Raw genomic sequence first — 21,162 nt, 5'->3', positions numbered from 1 at the left:
ACTATTGACCCACACGAGGCAGTTACTATTGACCCACACGAGGCAGTTACTATTGACCCACACGAGGCAGCTACTATTGACCCACAAGAGGCAGCTACTATTAACCCACAAGAGGCAGCTACTATTGACCCACACTAGGCAGCTACTATTGACCCACACGAGGCAGCTACTATTGACCCACAAGAGGCAGCTACTATTGACCCACACGAGACAGCCACTATTGACCCACAAGAGGCAGCTACTATTGACCCACAAGAGGCAGCTACTATTGACCCACAAGAGGCAGCTACTATTGACCCACAAGAGGCAGCTACTATTGACCCACACGAGACAGCCACTATTGACCCACACGAGACAGCCACTATTGACCCACAAGAGGCAGCTACTATTGACCCACAAGAGGCAGCTACTATTGACCCACAAGAGGCAGCTACTATTGACCCACAAGAGGCAGCTGGTCACTCCCAGGAAAGTGTTATCATGGTATTCACACACACGTGACTGAGTCTCTGTATGTAAACAAACGTTGCCTCGCCTCTTACAAACGTTAGTCTTTAATATCCCTCGTGCTCATGTTCTAACATTGTGTCCCTTTGGTATTTGGTGTTGTGTGGGATAGGAAGCCCGTCTGGCGTACCAAGGTGGCCATTGTCAGTGGCTCATCGTCCCCAGAACGCAGCTCACATGAGTTAGCTCACCATCACGTATCTATCCACCAAGGCCTGATGGACAGAGGCATCCGCTCATATTATAAGTACAACGTTGGCAAACGTCTCACCAAGCCCGGGATTCGAACGCCGGACCAATGTATTGTGAGCCGGTGGACTAGCTCCTGCTCTACTGGTGCTCCAGTGTTGTTCCTGGACAATGTATTGTGGCCCGGTGGACTAGCTCCTGCTCTACTGGTGCTCCAGTGTTGTTCCTGGACAATGTATTGTGGCCCCGGTGGACTAGCCCCTGCTCTACTGGTGCTCCAGTGTTGTTCCTGGACAATGTATTGTGGCCCCGGTGGACTAGCCCCTGCTCTACTGGTGCTCCAGTGTTGTTCCTGGACAATGTATTGTGGCCCCGGTGGACTAGCTCCTGCTCTACTGGTGCTCCAGTGTTGTTCCTGGACAATGTATTGTGGCCCGGTGGACTAGCTCCTGCTCTACTGGTGCTCCAGTGTTGTTCCTGGACAATGTATTGTGGCCCGGTGGACTAGCTCCTGCTCTACTGGTGCTCCAGTGTTGTTCCTGGACAATGTATTGTGGCCCCGGTGGACTAGCTCCTGCTCTACTGGTGCTCCAGTGTTGTTCCTGGACAATGTATTGTGGCCCCGGTGGACTAGCTCCTGCTCTACTGGTGCTCCAGTGTTGTTCCTGGACAATGTATTGTGGCCCGGTGGACTAGCTCCTGCTCTACTGGTGCTCCAGTGTTGTTCCTGGACAATGTATTGTGGCCCCGGTGGACTAGCCCCTGCTCTACTGGTGCTCCAGTGTTGTTCCTGGACAATGTATGGTGAGCCGGTGGACTAGCCCCTGCTCTACTGGTGCTCCAGTGTTGTTCCTGGACAATGTATGGTGAGCCGGTGGACTAGCCCCTGCTCTACTGGTGCTCCAGTGTTGTTCCTGGACAATGTATGGTGAGCCGGTGGACTAGCCCCTGCTCTACTGGTGCTCCAGTGTTGTTCCTGGACAATGTATGGTGAGCCGGTGGACTAGCCCCTGCTCTACTGGTGCTCCAGTGTTGTTCCTGGACAATGTATTGTGGGCCCGGTGGACTTGCTCCTGCTCTACTGGTGCTCCAATGTTGTTCCTGGACAATGTATTGTGGCCCGGTGGACTAGCTCCTGCTCTACTGGTGCTCCAGTGTTGTTCCTGGACAATGTATTGTGGCCCCGGTGGACTAGCTCCTGCTCTACTGGTGCTCCAGTGTTGTTCCTGGACAATGTATTGTGGCCCCGGTGGACTAGCTCCTGCTCTACTGGTGCTCCAGTGTTGTTCCTGGACAATGTGTTGTGGCCCGGTGGACTAGCTCCTGCTCTACTGGTGCTCCAGTGTTGTTCCTGGACAATCAGAAATCGGTTAAAGAGAGGGAACAAGCTGAGAGTCTTCAAGTACTATTGAAGAAGTCTGCTAGCCCTCTTGGAACACTTCTCCTCGGGTATCAGTAGTGTGTGTGTGTGTATGTGTGTATGTGTGTGTGTGTGTGTGTGTGTGTGTGTGTGTGTGTGTGTGTGTGTGTGTGTGTGTGTGTGTGTGTGTGTGTGTGTGTGTGTGTGTATGTGTGTGCTTGCCTAGTTGTGCTTGCGGGTGTTGGGCTTTTGCCTTTTTGGTCCCGCCTCTCACCCGTCAATCTACTGGTGTACAGATTCCTGAGCTTCTCGAGTTCTATCATATGTACATATGAAACTGTATAGTCAGCCTCCACCACATCACTTCCTATTGCATTCCATTTACTGACGACTGTGAAAAAGTTCTTTTCTAATGTGTCTGTGGCTCATTTGGTTACTCAGCTTCCTCCTGTGTCCCCTTGTTCGTGTACCAACCGCATGAAGCATCATGCAGTTATTAATTCCACACATAACCCAAGAGAATAACGTCAAGTGCTATACGGTCAGGGAATTGCAAGAGGGCATATTGGTATCATTACCGTCGTCGTCATGCTGCAACCCGTTCTCAGACCAAGTCCATTCCATCCAACGGTTGATCCCAAAGACGCATTCATCAATTGACATTAATTCGCATAAACATGCTGTTTATTCGATAAAGGAATGTTCTCAAATATAAATTATTATTATTTATTAGCATAATGTGCATATTTATCATTGGTTAGGTTAGGTGTTTAGGTTCTGTTGCGGATTATTGTATTTGGAGTACGTGGGTGTAGCATTTACAGCGTTGTGGTTCGAACAAAATTCGTCAGCGAAGCATTTATTTTAGAAGTGTTCGGATGTCATCAGTTGTGAGTCGAGGACGGGTTGCTATAAATGCTTCACCCACGTACTACAAATACAAATAATCGCCAACAGAACCTAAACACCTAACCTAACCTAACCTATGCCTATATATGCACAATATGCTAATATATTATAATATTAATTTATACTTGAGAAAATTCCCGTTTTGAATGAACAGCATGTTAAAATTTATGAATGCGTCTGTGGGGTCGACCGCTGGATGTAATGGACTTGAGTCGAGGACGGGTTGTGTATAAACCGTTTTTCATTCATAAACAGGGGTTAGGCCGGGTGCATGGAATCGACTTTGCCCTTTGTTTATGATGATGTGCCGCAACATAGGACAAATGCTCGTTAATACAGCCGCCAAACCCCCTGGCTATGAAGGAAAACGGTTAGACACGACTCACAACTGATGACGTTCGAACATTGCTCAGGTGACGATCTCTGTACGAATTACAATTTGTTAAATGGTTCACCGATGTACTGTAACTACAAATAACCGCCAAGAGAACCCAACCTAACCTAGTCTACCCCTAACTATACGTTGAAATTTTATATATAATGATACTAATTTTATATGAGAACAAACAATAGTTATTGTTTTTAATTTAAGTGTCTTAAGTGACGACCGCCAGTTGGACCAACTGACCTGAGGACATGTGGGCCGACACTAGGCGCAGTTCGAGGCTCGCGTTACTGGTTGGTGGACATGTATAGTTGTGGACGAGTTCTCCGTCAACAGTTGGCCTCCTCCTTAAAGGCCTTCTCGTACAGCAGAAGTAAGTTGGTGTTGGGTGCTCACAACGTGGATCATCCGGTGTTTACGACCTGTCCTCTAGTTTATTGTAACATGGTTACCCACTGAGGTTGTGTTCTGGCTCTTCACTGTAATTGTTACGCTAATAACTATATTTGATTAGTGAGCTTCCGCACCTGTAAGTGACGTGGGTTTTAACAGATTCAGCCGCAGTAACATGACTAATAAGCTAATGTTCCTTCTGCTGAAGGGTATTATTTAAATTAAATTTTTGCTGGGGGTTTAACTTCTGGCCCGTTGACAAGCAGACTAAATCCTATGCACATATCTGTTGCGTTTTTTTCCCCGGTCTAAGAATATCGCCGTCAAATCTTACTTGATCAGAAATATCGGCGTGACTAAGAATGAAATTCAGTGAAATATGTAAGAACGTCTTTGGGGACAAAGATGGGTGAATGACATTCATGAACTATCGGATGACTTGCCGACAATTTGGTTTGGTAAATATTTTTCATAAAGTATTAAAGATCGCCTTGATCACGGTATCCCTGTGACTGATGTGGTGAACCTTAGCAGTATGTAATTCCTAAGTTTATTGTTGACTGTTCTTTAAGATTCGCTACCTGGAACAAAAAGTTCCCAGTAGCACGGGCTATGGTGAGCCCGTAGTGGACCTATTGTAGACGTGTAAGCTATAACTATCTTGATGTCTGAAAAGGAATTTTCGTCTTGTATTATCTGCGGTTACTATTATATAATTATATAATATACTAATTGCTGAATTTGAACCACGTTGCGTGCGTGAAGTGACTTAGATTCATTAATATATAAATGTAGATACACATTTGACTTTATTAATGAACTTCGAAATATATTTAAGCATAATGTTTATAGTAGACTTTGCACCTTTTACCAAAGTGTCCATGAAGAACGTGAAGGGAAGCTGTTGGGTAGCTCTTCAAACTAAAAGGGTAATTTACTATGTTACGGAACCAACAACGCCTTGTCCGGTAAGCTTAAGTTAAACTACTTAAATTTGTTTCAGAGTACATTAGACTTTTATGGTGAAAGGCAAGTTGCCTTTAATGTAGTAATTGCATATTAACCCATGCAATAGTTTGGTTTAAGCGGACATAATCTTCAAATATACAATAACTGAAAACTAGTTAGATTTCAAAATTTTTCAAGTAGTTTATGTAAAGGGCTTAATTTGGTCAGTATCGGCATCGTAGCATAAATGGGGAGAAACAATATTTACTAGTGTCAACAATTTACCTAAATGTTAAAAAATTAACATCAAACAAGTGTCGACTGAAATCTTTACTATCGGCTATCAAAATAGCATATAATAAATATATTTAGTTGTATCCAAAAAAAAATCAATATTTTCCTTTTTTATCGAATGATTTGCATGAAACTTGTACACCTGACTGCACGTAAACCTACCTGTAAGGATGCCAATTTTGAAGGAAATTAGTTATCAACCCCGGCCACGGATGGCAGCACCTTAGACTTTTTTTAATTTATATTAAAGTAATATAAACGTAACATTTACTTCCATCTTTTATTCAATTTACATGAAACTTGCCTTGTGTAGTTTCTCTACAGTCTGCAAGAAGCGTTTTTTTCTAAAGTTCATTTAATAATTTTATAAATAGTAATAAACATGCTTGTAAAAATTTTTAGGAACTTGGACTACTTGTAATAGTTTTTACTAAACATCTTTTGGAGAATAGTCTTGGATACTTTATTATATGCTAATGTGATAGTGCCATAGAAATTTTCATTTCACACTTGTGGTTGTAGATCCCTCCGTGATGTCGCCTCGTCGTAGTGAGAGGCTTGCATACTAGGGACATGTGAGGTTTGCCTTTGGCCCCTTCTCCTGCCCCTCGTTGGGTGGTGTACATGCAGAAAGTCGTACCGTAGGGGCCTTGTGAGCCATCGGACCATTCGCTGGAGGAGGTCGCCCGTGAGGGGCCGTCCTGAGTGGATGGTTGGGGGTCAAGGCTGGGGCGATAGGGGGGAATGGGGTCTTGGCACCAATGTGGGAGAATGAACGATGGAGTAGTGTTGTAATCCACAAGTTAGTAGGAATTATTAGCTAGAGGATCATTACTACAACACTTAACGAATGATGATTGAAAGTACATGTAAGTAGACAGACTATGGATCACATATCTAAGAAAGGTCAATGGATTAAGACCGAAGCTGTTTAGCCAAATTAATAATTCCTGGAAAGAGGAATTATTCTTCGTCAGGCTTCTAGGAACAAGATTACCGCTCTAGGGATAAGGTTAATCGGATTATACCTTCCTTGAGAGGCGTGGTGAAATGTTTGAGGCCATGGTTGACTGGAGGGAGTCTGGTTGTGGAAGTTGAACTAGCAAGTCCTCTGAGGTCTCCGTTTGTGGCAGCAGCGAAGTGTAGCAGACAGCTATGCGAGAGCCTGTTGTGATCTTAGTGACCAAGTTAAGTCTGCAGTATGTGAGTATTGAATGTAAGACTAACCGGGTGTGGAGCGTTGTAGTAATCATTCCGTATTAGGGACTTAGGCGGAAGTTACGAGTGTGGGTGGTGATCGCGGAGGTCAAGTGGTCTATGGGTATTGGAAGTGTATTGACCTAATAGAGTATGTTAATTAATATAGTATTATTTGGCAGAGTCTATTCTTGGTAATTAAATGACAAAACCCGACGGCCTTTAAAGACCTTCCATCTGTCCCCTCATAGTGTTCCTGGTTTGGTTGGTGAGGGAATGTTAGGGAATTGGCAGACGACATATTTGGTGGCAGCGCAAACAGGTTTTGGAACACTGTGCGAGATGAAGGAAGTGTGGTTCTGGTTTAGTTGGTGAGGGAGTGTTCGGGAAATGGTAGACGTCGGGTTGTGGTGAGAATGGTGGTTACTAGACGGAGGAAAGAAGGGTCAGGTGAGACCAGGTCAGAGGAGTTAGTTAATTAAAGGGACTAGGCCATTGTGGGGCACATGTGGGGTTTATTTCTTTCTTTCCAGATTCCCGCAACGAGAGACGGCTAAGATGCAAGTCTGGACCACTGAAGCATCGGGATCCAAAACAAGTGCAGTGTTCGTAGTGCGGATTATACAGCGTGGCGAGGTAAACTAGCGCGGGTGAATGTGGGCCAGCGTGGGCCATGTGCGGGCCAAGCGATGGGTGGGCCAAGCGAGCCGCACCTTGGAGCTTGTTTTATATCGTCGGTATGGTGGTAATAGTGAGAAACCGTTGCTAAGGACAAATCAAGCGTGAAAACTACGTAATTTGAAGTTAAGTAAATTTCATGTAACGTGTAAATCGAATATTTTAAAGATAATTAAATATTACCTAAAGATTCTAGCGATTTCAGGCGTTACATCGATACAGAAAATAGGCGAAGTGAATTGTGAACTCCTAGGCATAGCGAGCGACGCGTAATTTGACGTCTGTGGTTCGATGTCTCGTGTACCGTGGAGAGGGCCATGGAGATTTTTTTGTGGGTGCAGGTAGCATTATGGAGAATGTTACCTTGGGACACGGGGAGCGTGTCCCATCGGTGGGGGTGTGTGGCGCCGGGAGTAGTGCATGGTTGTGTATTGGTGTTTGGACGCCAAGTGTAGTGCATGGTTGTGTATTGGCGTTTGTACGCCGGGGTGTGTAGTGTAATGCACGTGTAGTGGCGTATTAGACGCCAGCGTAATGACTAGTTTACTGTAGTGTAATGTGCATGTTTTGACTGTTGATATTATGGATGTAGTATAGTGCATGACATTGTTGGCATTGTAGCGCCAAGGTGTAGCATGTGTAGCATAACTGGTTGTTGTAACACCGGGTGTATTGTAGACATTAGCGTTGAAGTATGTTAACGCAGGTGGTAGAGTGTGGCGGGTGGCCACTACACAAGAAATTATGCCTGACGAGTGTTGGTCAGGTAATTAACGGATTACGAGAGAAAAGGGAGTGTGTGTGGCGTCTGGTTACTTATTGGTGGTGACGTCTCGTGGTGTTTTGATGCGCTCTGGCGCAAGGCATATGCCTGTGGTGGTAATGGCGTTGGGGACGCCGTGTGTTGTGTTGAGGGCGTTGGGGACGCCGTGTGTTGTGTTGATGGCGTTGGGGACGCCGGGTGGTGTGTTGATGGCGTTGGTGACGCCGGGTGTTGTGTTGAGGGCGTTGGGGACGCCGGGTGGTGTGTTGATGGCGTTGGTGACGCCGGGTGGTGTGTTGATGGCGTTGGGGACGCCGGGTGTTGTGTTGATGGCGTTGGGGACGCCGGGTGGTGTGTTGATGGCGTTGGTGACGCCGGGTGTTGTGTTGAGGGCGTTGGGGACGCCGGGTGTTGTGTTGAGGGCGTTGGGGACGCCGGGTGTTGTGTTGAGGGCGTTGGGGACGCCAATGGGTGGTGTAGTGTGGTGGCGTTTGGACGCCTGGTATGGAGTGTGGTGTTGTGGAGTATATGGTGGCGCAGGGGCGCCATGTAGTGGTCGGTAAGGTGAGTATTGGCGTAGCAAGGTCAGTGCGTTAGGACGCAGGAAGTGGTTGTAGGGATGTGTGGCGTTATATTGAGGTCATCAGTGGTTGGGATGACCAGTGGTAATGGTGTGTCGGAGTAAGTAAGTCGTATGGATAAGATGAAATGTGGATAATTGCAGGAGTTGGTGGCTGCAGTAGGCGAGTCAAGTCGATATCTCTAGCAAGACTCATAAAAGACTAATAAAAATTCATTATTTTCATTAAAATTTTCATTAATTAAGTCGGAGTGGGTAAGTCTTATGGATAAGATTATAAGGTAGAATTTCAAATTTCAGGTGTTGGTGGTTGCAGTGGACGAGCCAAGTAGATATACTAATCTCTCATTAATTAAGTTGTTACAGGAATCTCGCTAGAGGCGAGCCAGTGGCAGTATGATGCTTTAGTGACATTAGTTGTGAAATGATTTTAATGAGGTATTTATTGTGATAATGTATGTGTATGTATATACTGTATATTACCTCATCGGCACCATTACTGAGTGTTAGGTGTGAGAAGGTCCCCCGGGATCATGTCACAGAGCTTCAGGTAGAGTAGAAGGGAAGCTATGAGGCTACACTCAGTTATTCTAGAAAAAAAGGGGGGTGGAAGTGAAGCCAACGTGACGTTATAGGCGAAATTCGCCCCCTGACATCAAAGCAGGGATAAGGGCCAGCTGCAATGGTTTTGCAGCTGCGCTCAGGCTATATACGGGGAGAGAGTAAGGAGCCGAGGGGGTTATGTAATAATGGGATCGAGCCAGGGGGCTCCGAGGGAATATTTTGCAGGTACAGCGGTCGGGAAGGTGTGAATACAGGTGGACACACTCTGGGCGGATGGGCCTAGACCAGAGAGCTGTGAGGGATCTACAGCGTTCTGGGATTGGTGCCCTGGAACGAGACGTCAGCACAGACCCAAGGGAACATGACCCTGGGGTAGGAATCTCCGTTGCTCTGGAGGCCAGGATCACGTTACCTCAGAGCAACGATGGGACATTGACAACATTCACCAGGCTGGACAGCCTGGGTTTTGTCTGGGTCATGGAGGATCTATGACCTAGCAACCATGGGACACGAAGACAAGAGAAGTGATGCTGCCAATTGTGGAGGAGGCCAGTGAAACATTGTGTGATCATTGTAAGCCCTTATGTCAACAGTACAGGGCAAGATGTTAAATTATAATTACTAAGGATGAAGAACCTTAGATATATATGTGTTGTGTATATATTAATGACTAGTGTCATTTCTGTTTAAGTGCCAGCATTCTGGTCCATGTAATTTTATGGTTATGTTTGTATGTAATTATATGTCAGCAGTTTAGGTATATGTGCATTGTTGGAGATGGGAAAAATTATTACAGACTGTTTTACCTGTGCTATGATGTGAATATAATGTATATGTTGGAGAAGTGTTGTGAGTCATGTCGGGGAAAATTTTAATTTATTTCATCGTGTGTATGATGAACTTTTTGGATGATTTTGTAGTTGTACACATATGGTGGGTGCATCCTCCAGGTCCTTGCACTAATGGAACCATTGCAATGATGCATATGGGGACATATGCGTGTTTAAGGAGGGGAGTGGTGTTGTAATCCACAAGTTAGTAGGAATTATTAGCTAGAGGATCATTACTACAACACTTAACGAATGATGATTGAAAGTACATGTAAGTAGACAGACTATGGATCACATATCTAAGAAAGGTCAATGGATTAAGACCGAAGCTGTTTAGCCAAATTAATAATTCCTGGAAAGAGGAATTATTCTTCGTCAGGCTTCTAGGAACAAGATTACCGCTCTAGGGATAAGGTTAATCGGATTATACCTTCCTTGAGAGGCGTGGTGAAATGTTTGAGGCCATGGTTGACTGGAGGGAGTCTGGTTGTGGAAGTTGAACTAGCAAGTCCTCTGAGGTCTCCGTTTGTGGCAGCAGCGAAGTGTAGCAGACAGCTATGCGAGAGCCTGTTGTGATCTTAGTGACCAAGTTAAGTCTGCAGTATGTGAGTATTGAATGTAAGACTAACCGGGTGTGGAGCGTTGTAGTAATCATTCCGTATTAGGGACTTAGGCGGAAGTTACGAGTGTGGGTGGTGATCGCGGAGGTCAAGTGGTCTATGGGTATTGGAAGTGTATTGACCTAATAGAGTATGTTAATTAATATAGTATTATTTGGCAGTCTATTCTTGGTAATTAAATGACAAAACCCGACGGCCTTTAAATACCTTCCGTATGTTCATTCATTGTGTTCCAGTACAAACCTAGTGGTACGCCTCAAGGGTCTGGTGTGTGTAGGAGTACACGGTGGTAGTAACGGTTGCTGAGGCAAGGTGTTATGTGTTGTGTAATCGCTGTGTTCGGAATGAACCGGGGTTCAGCGTCACGACATATTTGGGTTCAGCGTCACGACAGTAGGACTTCCATTTTGAAAAGGGGAGCACTGCTTGGGACGACGCCCCCTTCCTGCACTGGCCCTCGCTCCATCTCCCTGACTTGGTAGGTGATATCCCTTGGGTTCAGGCCCCAAACGTATAGTGACTAATGCATAGCTGACGACATGACTTCTCTTAACCAGGCTAAAGGGGTGGGCGACCAGGTCCTTGGGTCAGACTGTGGTGGAAGACCAGGCTCTGTAGCCCCTGCTTAATAGGGCTCAGACTGAATTATTCTTCCTTCTCCCCCACCCCTTTTCCTCTTCTATGGTAGGGTTGAGCTCGAAGCTCCCTATGGTGACAGTCTCGTCCCTTAGCACGGCTCCATCTCTCGGTGACTACTGCGCCTTATGACCCCTCACTAGGGGTTCTCATCGTTGTCCCCGCCACGGCCGCTCTCGCACGTTTTTCCCATACTAATTCGTACCACGCCTTGCTTGATCCTGCTACATACAATAAGTACTTTGACTTCCATCAGTTGGATTCTTCTCCTCCTGAGGATTTCTCCCTCCATAGGCATCTTGTTGATTCGGTAATTACCTCTGTTATTTTTTAGCCCCACCCATCTTGGCATGTGTCGTTGCTCCTAAAGATGCAGCCACCCGCTTGGCCGCTTTGTTCTGCATTGTTTGGTTCTCCTAGAACGCTCGATTAAATGTAGTGTTGCCACTGTTCTCCTACCACACCATGTTGCGACTGGTATTAGGAACCTAAAGTACTGCCACGAGGATATTAAACATATCCTCGAGGCACTAGGCCATTCTGTTCTCCAGGTAGACGTTCACTCGACCCCCTCGTGGCCGTCCCAGTCTGCCCCTTTGGGTTGTGAAGATTACCTTTGATGGTCGGACACTTCGCCCGCTGTTACTCTTGTTGGTGCCAGATGCTCCGTTCAGGAGTACATTCCCTCTCCTCGGCTTTGAAATAAGTGCTGGAAGTTCGGACATGATGCCTTCTGATGCTCCAGTACTGTCTCGTCATTAATTGTGGGGGGGGCGAGGGTCACTCTAAGTTGGCGTGCACTTCTACCCAGGCCCGCTGCTTCAATTGCATTGAAGCCCACCCCACCCTACCTACTCCTGTGCGTGTATACATTTCAAACTTGAGGCAGCCATCCTCAACTTGAAGCACCGGGAACGTTTGTATTTTCCAGAAACGAGGTGCTAAGTTCGCCGTCTCCCCCACTCTTGCTGACATCTTGTGTGTTGTAATCTTCCTCTCATCCTTTGCACCTTCCTCAGTCTCGCAAGTTTCCAGGCATTAGACCCGGATACGCCCACCTCCTCCCCTGTTCCTTTACATCCAGAGGGTTCACCAGCTGCTTCTGTCTGGGGGGGGGGGGAGGTTACTTTCTACCAACTGTCATGTCTCCTGTATCTTTCCTAATCTCCCTCCGATCCTCCTTCCCGTTCTTCTCCCCTGTCTCTTGGCTCTCCACGCTGCCTATATGTGCGAACTGCTTTCCATCGCTCCCAGTAATCTTGTTGTTCCCTCTTTGTCCGTTCACACGCTAGAGGTCTGTTGTCCAGTACGTTGTTGCTGGAATACCTGTCTTGAGTCAGAAGCGAAAGCCTGGCTCGTCTCCCTCCTCCCCAGCGGGAAAGAAGGCTTCACTTTCTTCCTCGCACTCGACCTCTGACTCTATTGCTCCATCCCCTCCCATTTCTGTGGTAGTTTCCCCCTGTTCCTGCTATGGTTTCTTTGGCCCCTGCTTCCTTCATGGTTGCTGCCCTTGCTAAGGTGTGCTCCCCGGTTTCTGCCCCTCCTGCTGTCATTGACCCTCGGATGTCTCCTCCTACAGACCCTGCTCATCCGCCTCTGGTCTGTTCTCCTGCTCTTACCTTCATCCTTACTCGGTTTACCCATGTCCTCTGACTTTCCTGAGCTTCTTTAACATGTTGTTCCATTTTAACCCTTTGCGTATTCTTTATTCTGTTGCTGTCCTCTCTTTTTGTCGACGTCTATTCTTGAATGGAATATTCGTAGATATTACGCAAATTTCCATGAACTCGCATTTCTGATTTCAGTTTTCCCCCCTTTGTCTCCACGAGCAGATGCTTGGTGCTCGTCCTGGTCGCATCCATGGCTATTCCTTTCTCTCTTCACCCCAGGCTTTTGCTGAGGCCCATTACTCTACTGCTATCTTGATTCGTTCTGATATAACATTAGTTTCCCTACTTTTCTCGTCGCCTCTCAGATGTTCTGCTGCCAGTCTTTGGGAGTAAATGGTATACGGTTTGTTAAATTTCTCCCCCAAATGTCCCACTTTACCTTCCGATCTTTAACACCTACTGGACTCTGCCAGAGCCTGTGCTCCTGCTGGGTTATTTAAATGGTTGACATACCCTCTAGGGTGATGTTCTGACTACTGGGTTTGTCTTCTCGAACCGTTCATCCTCTCTTCTTCCATGTCTTTTCTGATTTCTGGTGAGCCTACTCGTGTAGACTCACTCACACCCTTCCTGTCTTTATCTTTCTCTCTGCTCGTCTCTTTACTTGCATTTCACTTAGCGGGTTCTTGATGACCTCCATGGCAGTTACTATTTCTCATTCTTGTTACCTCTTTCTCTTCACCCTCTCCTTCCCTAGGTGGCAATTGTCAAAGAGACTAGAACCTCTTTACCCTCGGAGCTACTCTCTCCAACCTCTACATTCTGCCTCTCCCTCGTATCTTCATTCTTTTTCAAGAGTCTTCGACGCTACCTTCCACTCTATTCCTCGCGCTACCTCTTGGGACACGCAGAAGCGAGTTCCCTGGTGGGAAGTGGAATGTGCTCGGGCTATCCACTGTAAGCATGAAGCCTGGAAACGACACCGCTGCCGGCAGACGGCTGATTCTTTTTTCCTGTTTCGGAAGGGAAGTGGTGGCTGGTAGGACCATCCGTATGGGGTAAAAGTGAGAGTTGGAAGTCTTATGTTTCAACCATTACGTCCGAAACTCCTCTGCTGCAGATCTGAAAGCGTATCTGCAAGTTATCAGTAAAGTTCGTTCCCGATATCTCGCCGGTCCTTTACCTCTGCGGTACTGTTGTGACAGACATGGTGCAAGTTGCAGCCGAACTATGTTCTCTCATTTCATCTGTTAGCTCTGGTTCTCGTCTTCCTCGGTCTTTCCTTCTTCGTAAGCCTGTTCTTGAATCTCATTTTTGGATTTCCGTGCCCATCTCGGATTTCCTTATGACGATCCATTCTCTGATTTTCAATCTGCCCTGGCCCTCTGCGGTTCTACGACAGCGGGCTCTGAAGACATTAATTATGGGATGCTTCGCCATCTCCCTCCGTGCACGTCTCCCTATTTGAAGTCTGAATAACCGGGTCTGGGAGTCGTCGTCAGTTCCTGTGGACTGGCTCGATGCTGTTGTCCTCCCTGTTCAGAAACCGGTATCTCTCGGGACATCTTCTCAGGACTTCCGCCCTATTGCCCTCAAGAGTTGTCTGCAAACTCTTTGAACGTATGGTTAACGTTCGTTTGATGTTCTTGGAACACTTTCACCATCTCTCCCTCTCAATTTGGTTTTTGCAAATGCCACAGCATAACAGATGTCCTGGTGAACTTGGTCTATATTCGTACTGCTTTTGCTCCGAAAACCTACGTTTTTTGCCGTCCTTTTTGACCTGGAAAAGGCTTTAGATACCACTTGACGATATCATATTCTGTCCCAACTTCATTCTTATGGCCTTTGTGGTAATCTCCCATTCTCTCCAGTTTCTTCTCGTCGTTCTTTTAGTGAGGTTTGGTGCCACTCTCTGCCTCTTCTCGGCAATGCGAGGGTGTACCCAAGGTAGTCTTCTGAGCTCTACTTTTTCTGGTTGCCCTAAATGGTTTTCTTTCCTCTTCCTTCTGACGTCTTCTCCGCTCTGTCGACGATCTTAAACTATGTCGGTAATGATTCGCCTCTCCTTCAACGGTGGCTTCAACTCGAGATTGATGCCGTATCGTCTTTGGCCACCGATCATGGCTTCAGGTTGTCTAAGACTTGTGCTGTGACTTATACTCTGAAGCGTGGTTTTTCTTCGTCCGACATTTTATGGCCATCCCCTTGTGTACAGAGATTCCACTAAGCTTTTGGGGTTAATATTTGACTAGTTTGTCTTAGCCACTCCATATCTCTGATGTAAGAGTTGAGTGCTCTAAGGCCCTAAAGCTCCTTAAGGTTTTATCCCATACTTCTTGGACCGGAGAAGAGCATGATCCTCTTTACATTCCTCTCTCATCCTGCTAAACTCATTTATGGTTGCCCTACTTACTCGTCTGCATCTCCTACTCTTCGCAGTCTTGATTCTTTGCACCATACTGGGTTGTGCTTCACCTCTGGTACTTTTCGTTCTGCCCTCGTATTGTTTGTTGACATTGGCTTCCTATCTCTTCAGGTCCGCCATGATCGACACCGTCTTCCTTATCTTGCGCGGTCCTAACATCCTTACTCTTGTCTCTATCGTGCTTTGACATTTACCCCTCCTGTAGTTACTGTTATTCTTCACCACTTCCCTCTTTTTGTCCGGTTATCTCGCTTACAGAATTCTTTTTAGATTCGTATTACCGCTTTTTCTCCTCGTATTGTTCCGTCCTTGCCCCTTGTAGAGGGTCCCCCCCCCCGTCCTAAATCTTGTACATCTCTGACCCATATCGCTAAAGTTTTTACCCCCTCCTACGGTTCTGACACTCCTTTTTCTTGACCATTTTCTTCCCACTACCACTAGATTTCCATCTTCACCGATGGGTCTAAATCTGCAGAAGGTGTAAGCCACTGTTATTTTTTTTTCCCCTGACGACACTTGTCACCTGCCTCTGGAGACTAGCATCTTCACAGCAGAACTTTATGCAATTCTCTATGCTCTAGTCTCCTACATTTTCATTGTCAATCCTCCTTTATGGTTGTAGTACTCTCTCGTTGTGCCCTAATGGCTCTAGGGTCCTTTAATACAGTCCATCTGGTGGCTGTCGAGATTAAACATTGGCCGTTTCTTATCTCTAGTAAATTTAAATCGGTAGTTTTGATGGGGTCCCAGCCATATTATAGTTTCTTTAAATGAGCGTGTGGATGCTGCCACTACGGAAGCTATCCGCTTTTGTCCCATTTCCAGTAAAGGTATTCCTTATTCAGACTTGTACCCAGTTATTCGTTCCTCCATCCTTGCTCGTTGGCAGGGTTGTTGGTCTTCTGTTACTGGTAACAAACTGTGTACTATTAAGCGAAGTGTCGCCCATGGTCTTCCTTCATACCACTGTAACCAGCGCTGGAAAACGGCTCTGGCGAGGTTGCGTATTGGCCAAAAACACTTAACTTGCGGTCACTTAATGGAGCGCTGCCCTGCTCCTTATTTTCCGAATTGCTTTGTTCCTGTTAGTCGCGCATATCCTTGTTGAATACCATGGCTTCCAGGACAAGCGTGTCCTGCTTTCCGATAGTTCCTCGCGATCACTTTTCCCTTCGATAGTTCTTGGTGAATCGGATACTTCTAATGTCGTTCGCCTTGTGTATTTCTGTTCTCGTATTGGCATCCTTGGTGTTATTAAGTACCCTCTGATTATTTAGCACATTTGACGGTGCTACATAGCTTTCCCAGTTTAGTGCCTTCCTTTGATTATTAATTATTGTGGTTGTAGCAGCTTAATGAATGTGAAATTCGTTGAAAAAAAACTAATTTGCTTTCTATTGAAGCTGCAATACTGAAACTTGAAACAGTTGCAGCCATTTTCATATCAAACTAGTAAAAAAAAGTTTGACCTTGAACAACTTATTATGACCCCCTTAATTACAAATTAAGAGGGTGGGTGGGGGGTGAAATATGAAAGGGGTTCAATGGTGGAGAGGTTGGGGTAGACTGTTACCTTTGCTTGTACATAAATGTGTAAATCAACTTATTGGAGAGAGGGAAGAGATGTTGAATTGGCAGGAGGGATCCAGAGCCTTTAACAGCTACCCTCATAGTACATGATAAAATTATAAGTGTTGTGCTATTAATGTAACTTTTTTTTTGTATTTTTATGAAAGGTAATATGAATATGTAATGGTTATCGTGCAAAAGCCAGAAAGTCGTGAGCAAGTTTCTAAAATTAAGAGATGTATGTTTGGCAGTGGGTTCTGCAGGAAGTGCGGGCGCTGTCGGACCGCAGGCCAAAATAGAGGACGATCATGTGAAGGAGGCACTGAAGATGGACAAGGGCAGAGAGGCCATATTTATCTCTCAAAGCGTAAGAGACCTTGCTGGCAAGGGCGACCACTTTTCTTCAACAGTTACCAGTGTTGAAGTCAAATTCTCCCTGATGGGGAAGCATAACGTAGTGTCTTATGTGGTAAAAATAAGCCCACATAGATCAGAGGACCACTTGGCTGATTTTCATTTATCCATGATGAAGAAAGAAAATGAATTTTTCAAGGAAATCCTTCCGCAACTCAACTCGGAGCTGAATTCCTTGGGGCACAGTAACTTGAGAATGCCAAGGTGGTTATACACATCTTTAGAAGAGGATAAAGAGCTGATCTTCTTGGAAGACCTCCGACCTTTGGGCTTTAAAGTATTCGACTGCAAAGTGGGCCTCGATGTAGACCATACAAACCTGGTCCTGAAGGAGCTGGCCCGACTCCATGCAGCCTCTCTCCTGCTAAAGGCAAAAACGCCCTTGCAAGACCTGGCTCAAACATTCCCGCACATTGCTGTAGACTGGACCAGTTTATCGGAAAATGCGAAGAAAATGCATAACAAGACGTTTAGCGGGTGCCGAGGCCTTGTTGACCAACATGAAGGGCTACGAGGTGGCGAGGCTGTGGTTGGCCAAGCATCAGAACAACTCTCTTGATCTTGTCAAACACTTTCTGGTCAGAAATCCCAAGTTTGATGTGATTTGTCATGGCGACTGCTGGGTGAACAACGTACAATTCAGGTAGGCAGAAGTTTGTTCATCCTACACTTTTTAGATGTATTTTGGCTCTTAATTTTGAAAATTTAACTCGCTCAAATAGGTTTTTTTTTTTTTTAATGATGTACAAAATAGTTCGTGTGCCACTAATGTTTTACCTCATAATTCCAGGTACAGTGAAGGTAAACCGGTTGATGTAATGTTCCTTGACCTCCAGCTGAACCGTCTGGCTTCCCCGGCCACAGACTTAAACTACCTTCTCTACACCAGCCTCCACGGCAAAGACAGGAAGGCGAACTGGCGGGACTTCCTCTCCTACTACTATGACTCCTTTAGAAGTGTGATGGAGGCTGGGGGGTAGGGGGATGCCCTTCACCCTAAAGGAGCTCCATCAGGAGTACAGAAAACAAGATGGAGTACGGTATGTTGTATGGGTCAATAACGGTGTCGTTGGTGATGAGGGAGAGCTCCAGTACCCTGGACGAGAAGAAGAAAAATCCACAATTTCTATCTCGATTCCTCGCCTTGTATGGTGAACTGATTGAGCAAGAGCGATCACGTCTTTAATGTTGCCCAGTGAAGAAATAGCAGGAAATTTATTTATACCTAATGAATTCGGCCTTGTAGCCGACTGTGGCAATGTGGTGGACATTGATCCTGAACTGTCGGTGTTTTTGCAGGAGCCTCGGACCCAGAACCTACCAAGAGTATCTCTATGAATGTAACTAATTACTACTTGGAGTACCAAATTTGGCAAGTATCAACTTTTACTCGGACTTCTGAAGTCTTCGTGTATATATAAGGGTAACAATTTACCCTTTCACTTGCTTAGAAAGTTGATAGTTCCATCATTGTCCTTTAATACCAAATAAATATCTATAAATTGCTAATGATCTAATTATAAAATTAATAGGCATTCTTGTACTTGTCAATTCTCTCCCTTTTATAGTTATTAAATTTGGAAAGGTCTTTAAAATATGTGGGACCTAAAACATGGCTCCTTTTCGTCCTGACATCTAATGTCTTGACAACTTCAGTCGGGACAAATATTTTAGACCAGGCAAATAATGCTGTAAATTGGTAACTGTAGTGACCTTGGTCCTGCCGGCCGCTGCCGCCAGTATTGTAAGAGCTAAACATGGTCATGGTTGTAAAAAGTTGGTCAGTTTGATGGAGAAGGGATGGGGGGGGGTTGAGGTAATGGGGAATTTTGTATAAAAAGTTTACACTATTAATACTAGATATTTAATTTGCAGTATATTAACAAATCTAATCCACAAAAAAAAATGACTCTGAAAAAGTTGTGAAGCATTTTATTGAACGTTAAACTTCATGCTTGACTTGCAATACAGCACTCTCTGGTGTTGACATGATCGCACCAATAATAGCTTGCCAAAAGTGATTGTTACAATGTTAGGCTTGTTAACGTCAACACACTGAGGAGGTTCCACACAAATCTTTGGCCAATAATAACTATTTTACAATTGCATTCTATGTAACGTTCCAAGCTACTTAGCCATGTTGACGAATTATTTACAGACATAAGTCACAATATCACTAGACTGTTGAGATTGATATACTCGGTGGCCACAAATATCCAATCGGTTTTGCTTGTTACTTTCTAATCTTGATATTAAACAATCACTTCAATCACATTCGTTTTGCATGTGCGGTATATAATCTATTAAACCCTCAGTAAAGTCGGAATTCAGTTAAGAGATTTTGGCGGTAAATGTCACTAGCTTAATCTTTTGCTTCAGTTTCATGTTGTGAATTTTAACCTGGAAAGTGAACACTGAAGACATCAACATCTTTGGAAAGCGGAATAATAAAAAATGTATTAATTTAAGATGACCTTTTTATAAAGGTCATAGGCACAACTAGAACCACACTGTACAGAGTTTCATATAAAGGACTAAGGGAAGTTTGCTGTGGAGAATGTCAAGATTGCAAGGAAAGGGAGGAGGCGACGACTATTTTAAACAAATTTGGTGCAAACCTGTGTATGCTCGTCCCCTATCATACCATGGCTACAAATAAAAGCCGAATATAAGTCTTACTCGTTTATATGGTAAGTAGACGCCCAATTTCACAACCGGCTTCATCTTGGACCTTTATACTATAGTTAAAAAGTTTGAGAGGCAACTCTGCCAAAGATTCTTCACTGGGTTCGTTATCGGACTATAAAGCCTGCCAGCCTGGCCTCCAAACAAAAACCCAAAAGTGATTCCATGCACCCGCCAAACCCTCTGTTTATGAATGAAAAACGGTTTACACAAGTCTCGCGACTGATGACGTTTGAACAGTTCCAGAAAGTGCTTCACTGACGCCTTTTGGTTGAAACACGACGCTGTAAATGCTTCACCCACGTACTGCAAATACAAATAATTGCCAACAGAACTCTAAACACCTACCCTAATCTATGCCTATATATATGCTAATACATTAATATTAATTTACTTAATTCCTGTTTTAAATGAACAGCATGGTTTAAAATTTATAAATGCGTCTGTGGGTGTTGACTGCTGGATGTAATGGACAAGTCAAAGATGGGTTGAGCAGCTCGTCCTCGAAACAAAGATCCAAAAGTGATTCCATGCACCTGCCAAACCCCCTGTTTATGAATGAAAAGCGGTTTACACACGACTCACAACTGCTGACGTTCGAACATATCCGGAACAAGTGCTTCACTGACGAATTTTGTTCGAATCACAATGCTATAAATGCTTCACCCACGTACTACAAATACAAATAATCGCCAACAGAACCTAAACACCTAACCTAACCTATCCTATGCCTATATATATACAATATGCTAATATTTTATATTAATTTATACTTGAGAAATTTCCCGTTTTGAATGAACAGCATGTTAAAATTTATGAATGCGTCTGTGGGGTTGACCGCTGAATGTAATGGACTTGAGTCGAAGACGGGTTGGGTTGAGACTGCAGCTATAGCCCCCATCCCTAAACCCCCCCCCCCCCCACACACACACACACTGCAATTCTTGGACAATGCCAAATCGTATATTAGATTCCCTGCCGGCGCCATTTGCATATCAGGCTGCACATACCTTTCTGTGGGAAAACATTATATTCTGAGCAGCCATTTGCTCTCAGCATTGCTGTTTTGTGAAGTGGCCCCCTTCTCTTTCCAGGCCGTAGCCGTCGTGAAGGGGGGGGGGGAGCTTAATGGGCGGCTCCCCTTCCCTGTCAAGCTCGTTGTTGCTGTAAGGGGGGCTTGGTGGGTGGATGCTGGAGCGTGATGTTCCTTAAGACAGTCTTGTCCTTTTGTAACCTTGTGCTCCTGCTGCTGTCCTCTAATTCTGCTGGACACCTTTTCCTTTTTCGTTTTTCTCCCCCTCATTCTTTCTGGTAGTCATTAACTGCTGACCTTGTCCCTGTTTTGATCATTCTTTTGGTCTTCTTTTGTTTTGACGCTCGGGCGTTTGAGGAGGCATACTCTTGCATCCGTAAAACTGTAGTACCCAACGTCTCTAGCGAGGGAAACCTTTTATTATCAATCCCCCTTTCGTCATTGAACCCGATTTAGACGGACTGACAGTTCTTAAGGTGACGTTTGTGGGGCATATACTCACGATGAATCCCTAGGGGGCCCCGGTATGATCGGCGATAGCTTCTTGTTGGGAGTCCTGCCTCTAATTGT

General features: G+C 45.2%; 1 protein-coding gene across 1 annotated transcript; it reads left to right on the top strand.

Annotated features, from left to right (window-relative positions):
• Nucleotides 1-3,565: 3,565 nt before the first annotated feature.
• On the top strand, nt 3,566-18,411 carry LOC123759574 (uncharacterized). Its single transcript, XM_069326918.1, has 3 exons — nt 3,566-3,723; nt 16,712-17,517; nt 17,665-18,411. The coding sequence occupies exons 1-2, from the start codon at nt 3,654-3,656 to the stop codon at nt 17,431-17,433; spliced, it is 792 nt and encodes a 263-aa protein (XP_069183019.1). The 5' UTR covers nt 3,566-3,653; the 3' UTR covers nt 17,434-17,517; nt 17,665-18,411.
• The last annotated feature ends 2,751 nt before the right edge of the window (nt 18,412-21,162 follow it).

This window comes from Procambarus clarkii, chromosome 19 (genome assembly GCF_040958095.1).
Source record: "Procambarus clarkii isolate CNS0578487 chromosome 19, FALCON_Pclarkii_2.0, whole genome shotgun sequence".
NCBI classification, from domain to species: Eukaryota; Metazoa; Arthropoda; class Malacostraca; order Decapoda; family Cambaridae; genus Procambarus; species Procambarus clarkii.
This window is presented reverse-complemented; position numbering and strand designations above follow the sequence as displayed.

What these genes read in the sequence shown, in the direction of transcription:
- LOC123759574 (XM_069326918.1), top strand. Translation starts at nt 3,654, where the DNA reads ATGTATAGTTGTGGACGAGTTCTCCGTCAACAGTTGGCCTCCTCCTTA. An exon ending in GGCCTTCTCGTACAGCAGAA is followed by an intron (nt 3,724 to 16,711) that starts GTAAGTTGGTGT and finishes TATGTTTGGCAG; the next exon opens with TGGGTTCTGCAGGAAGTGCG.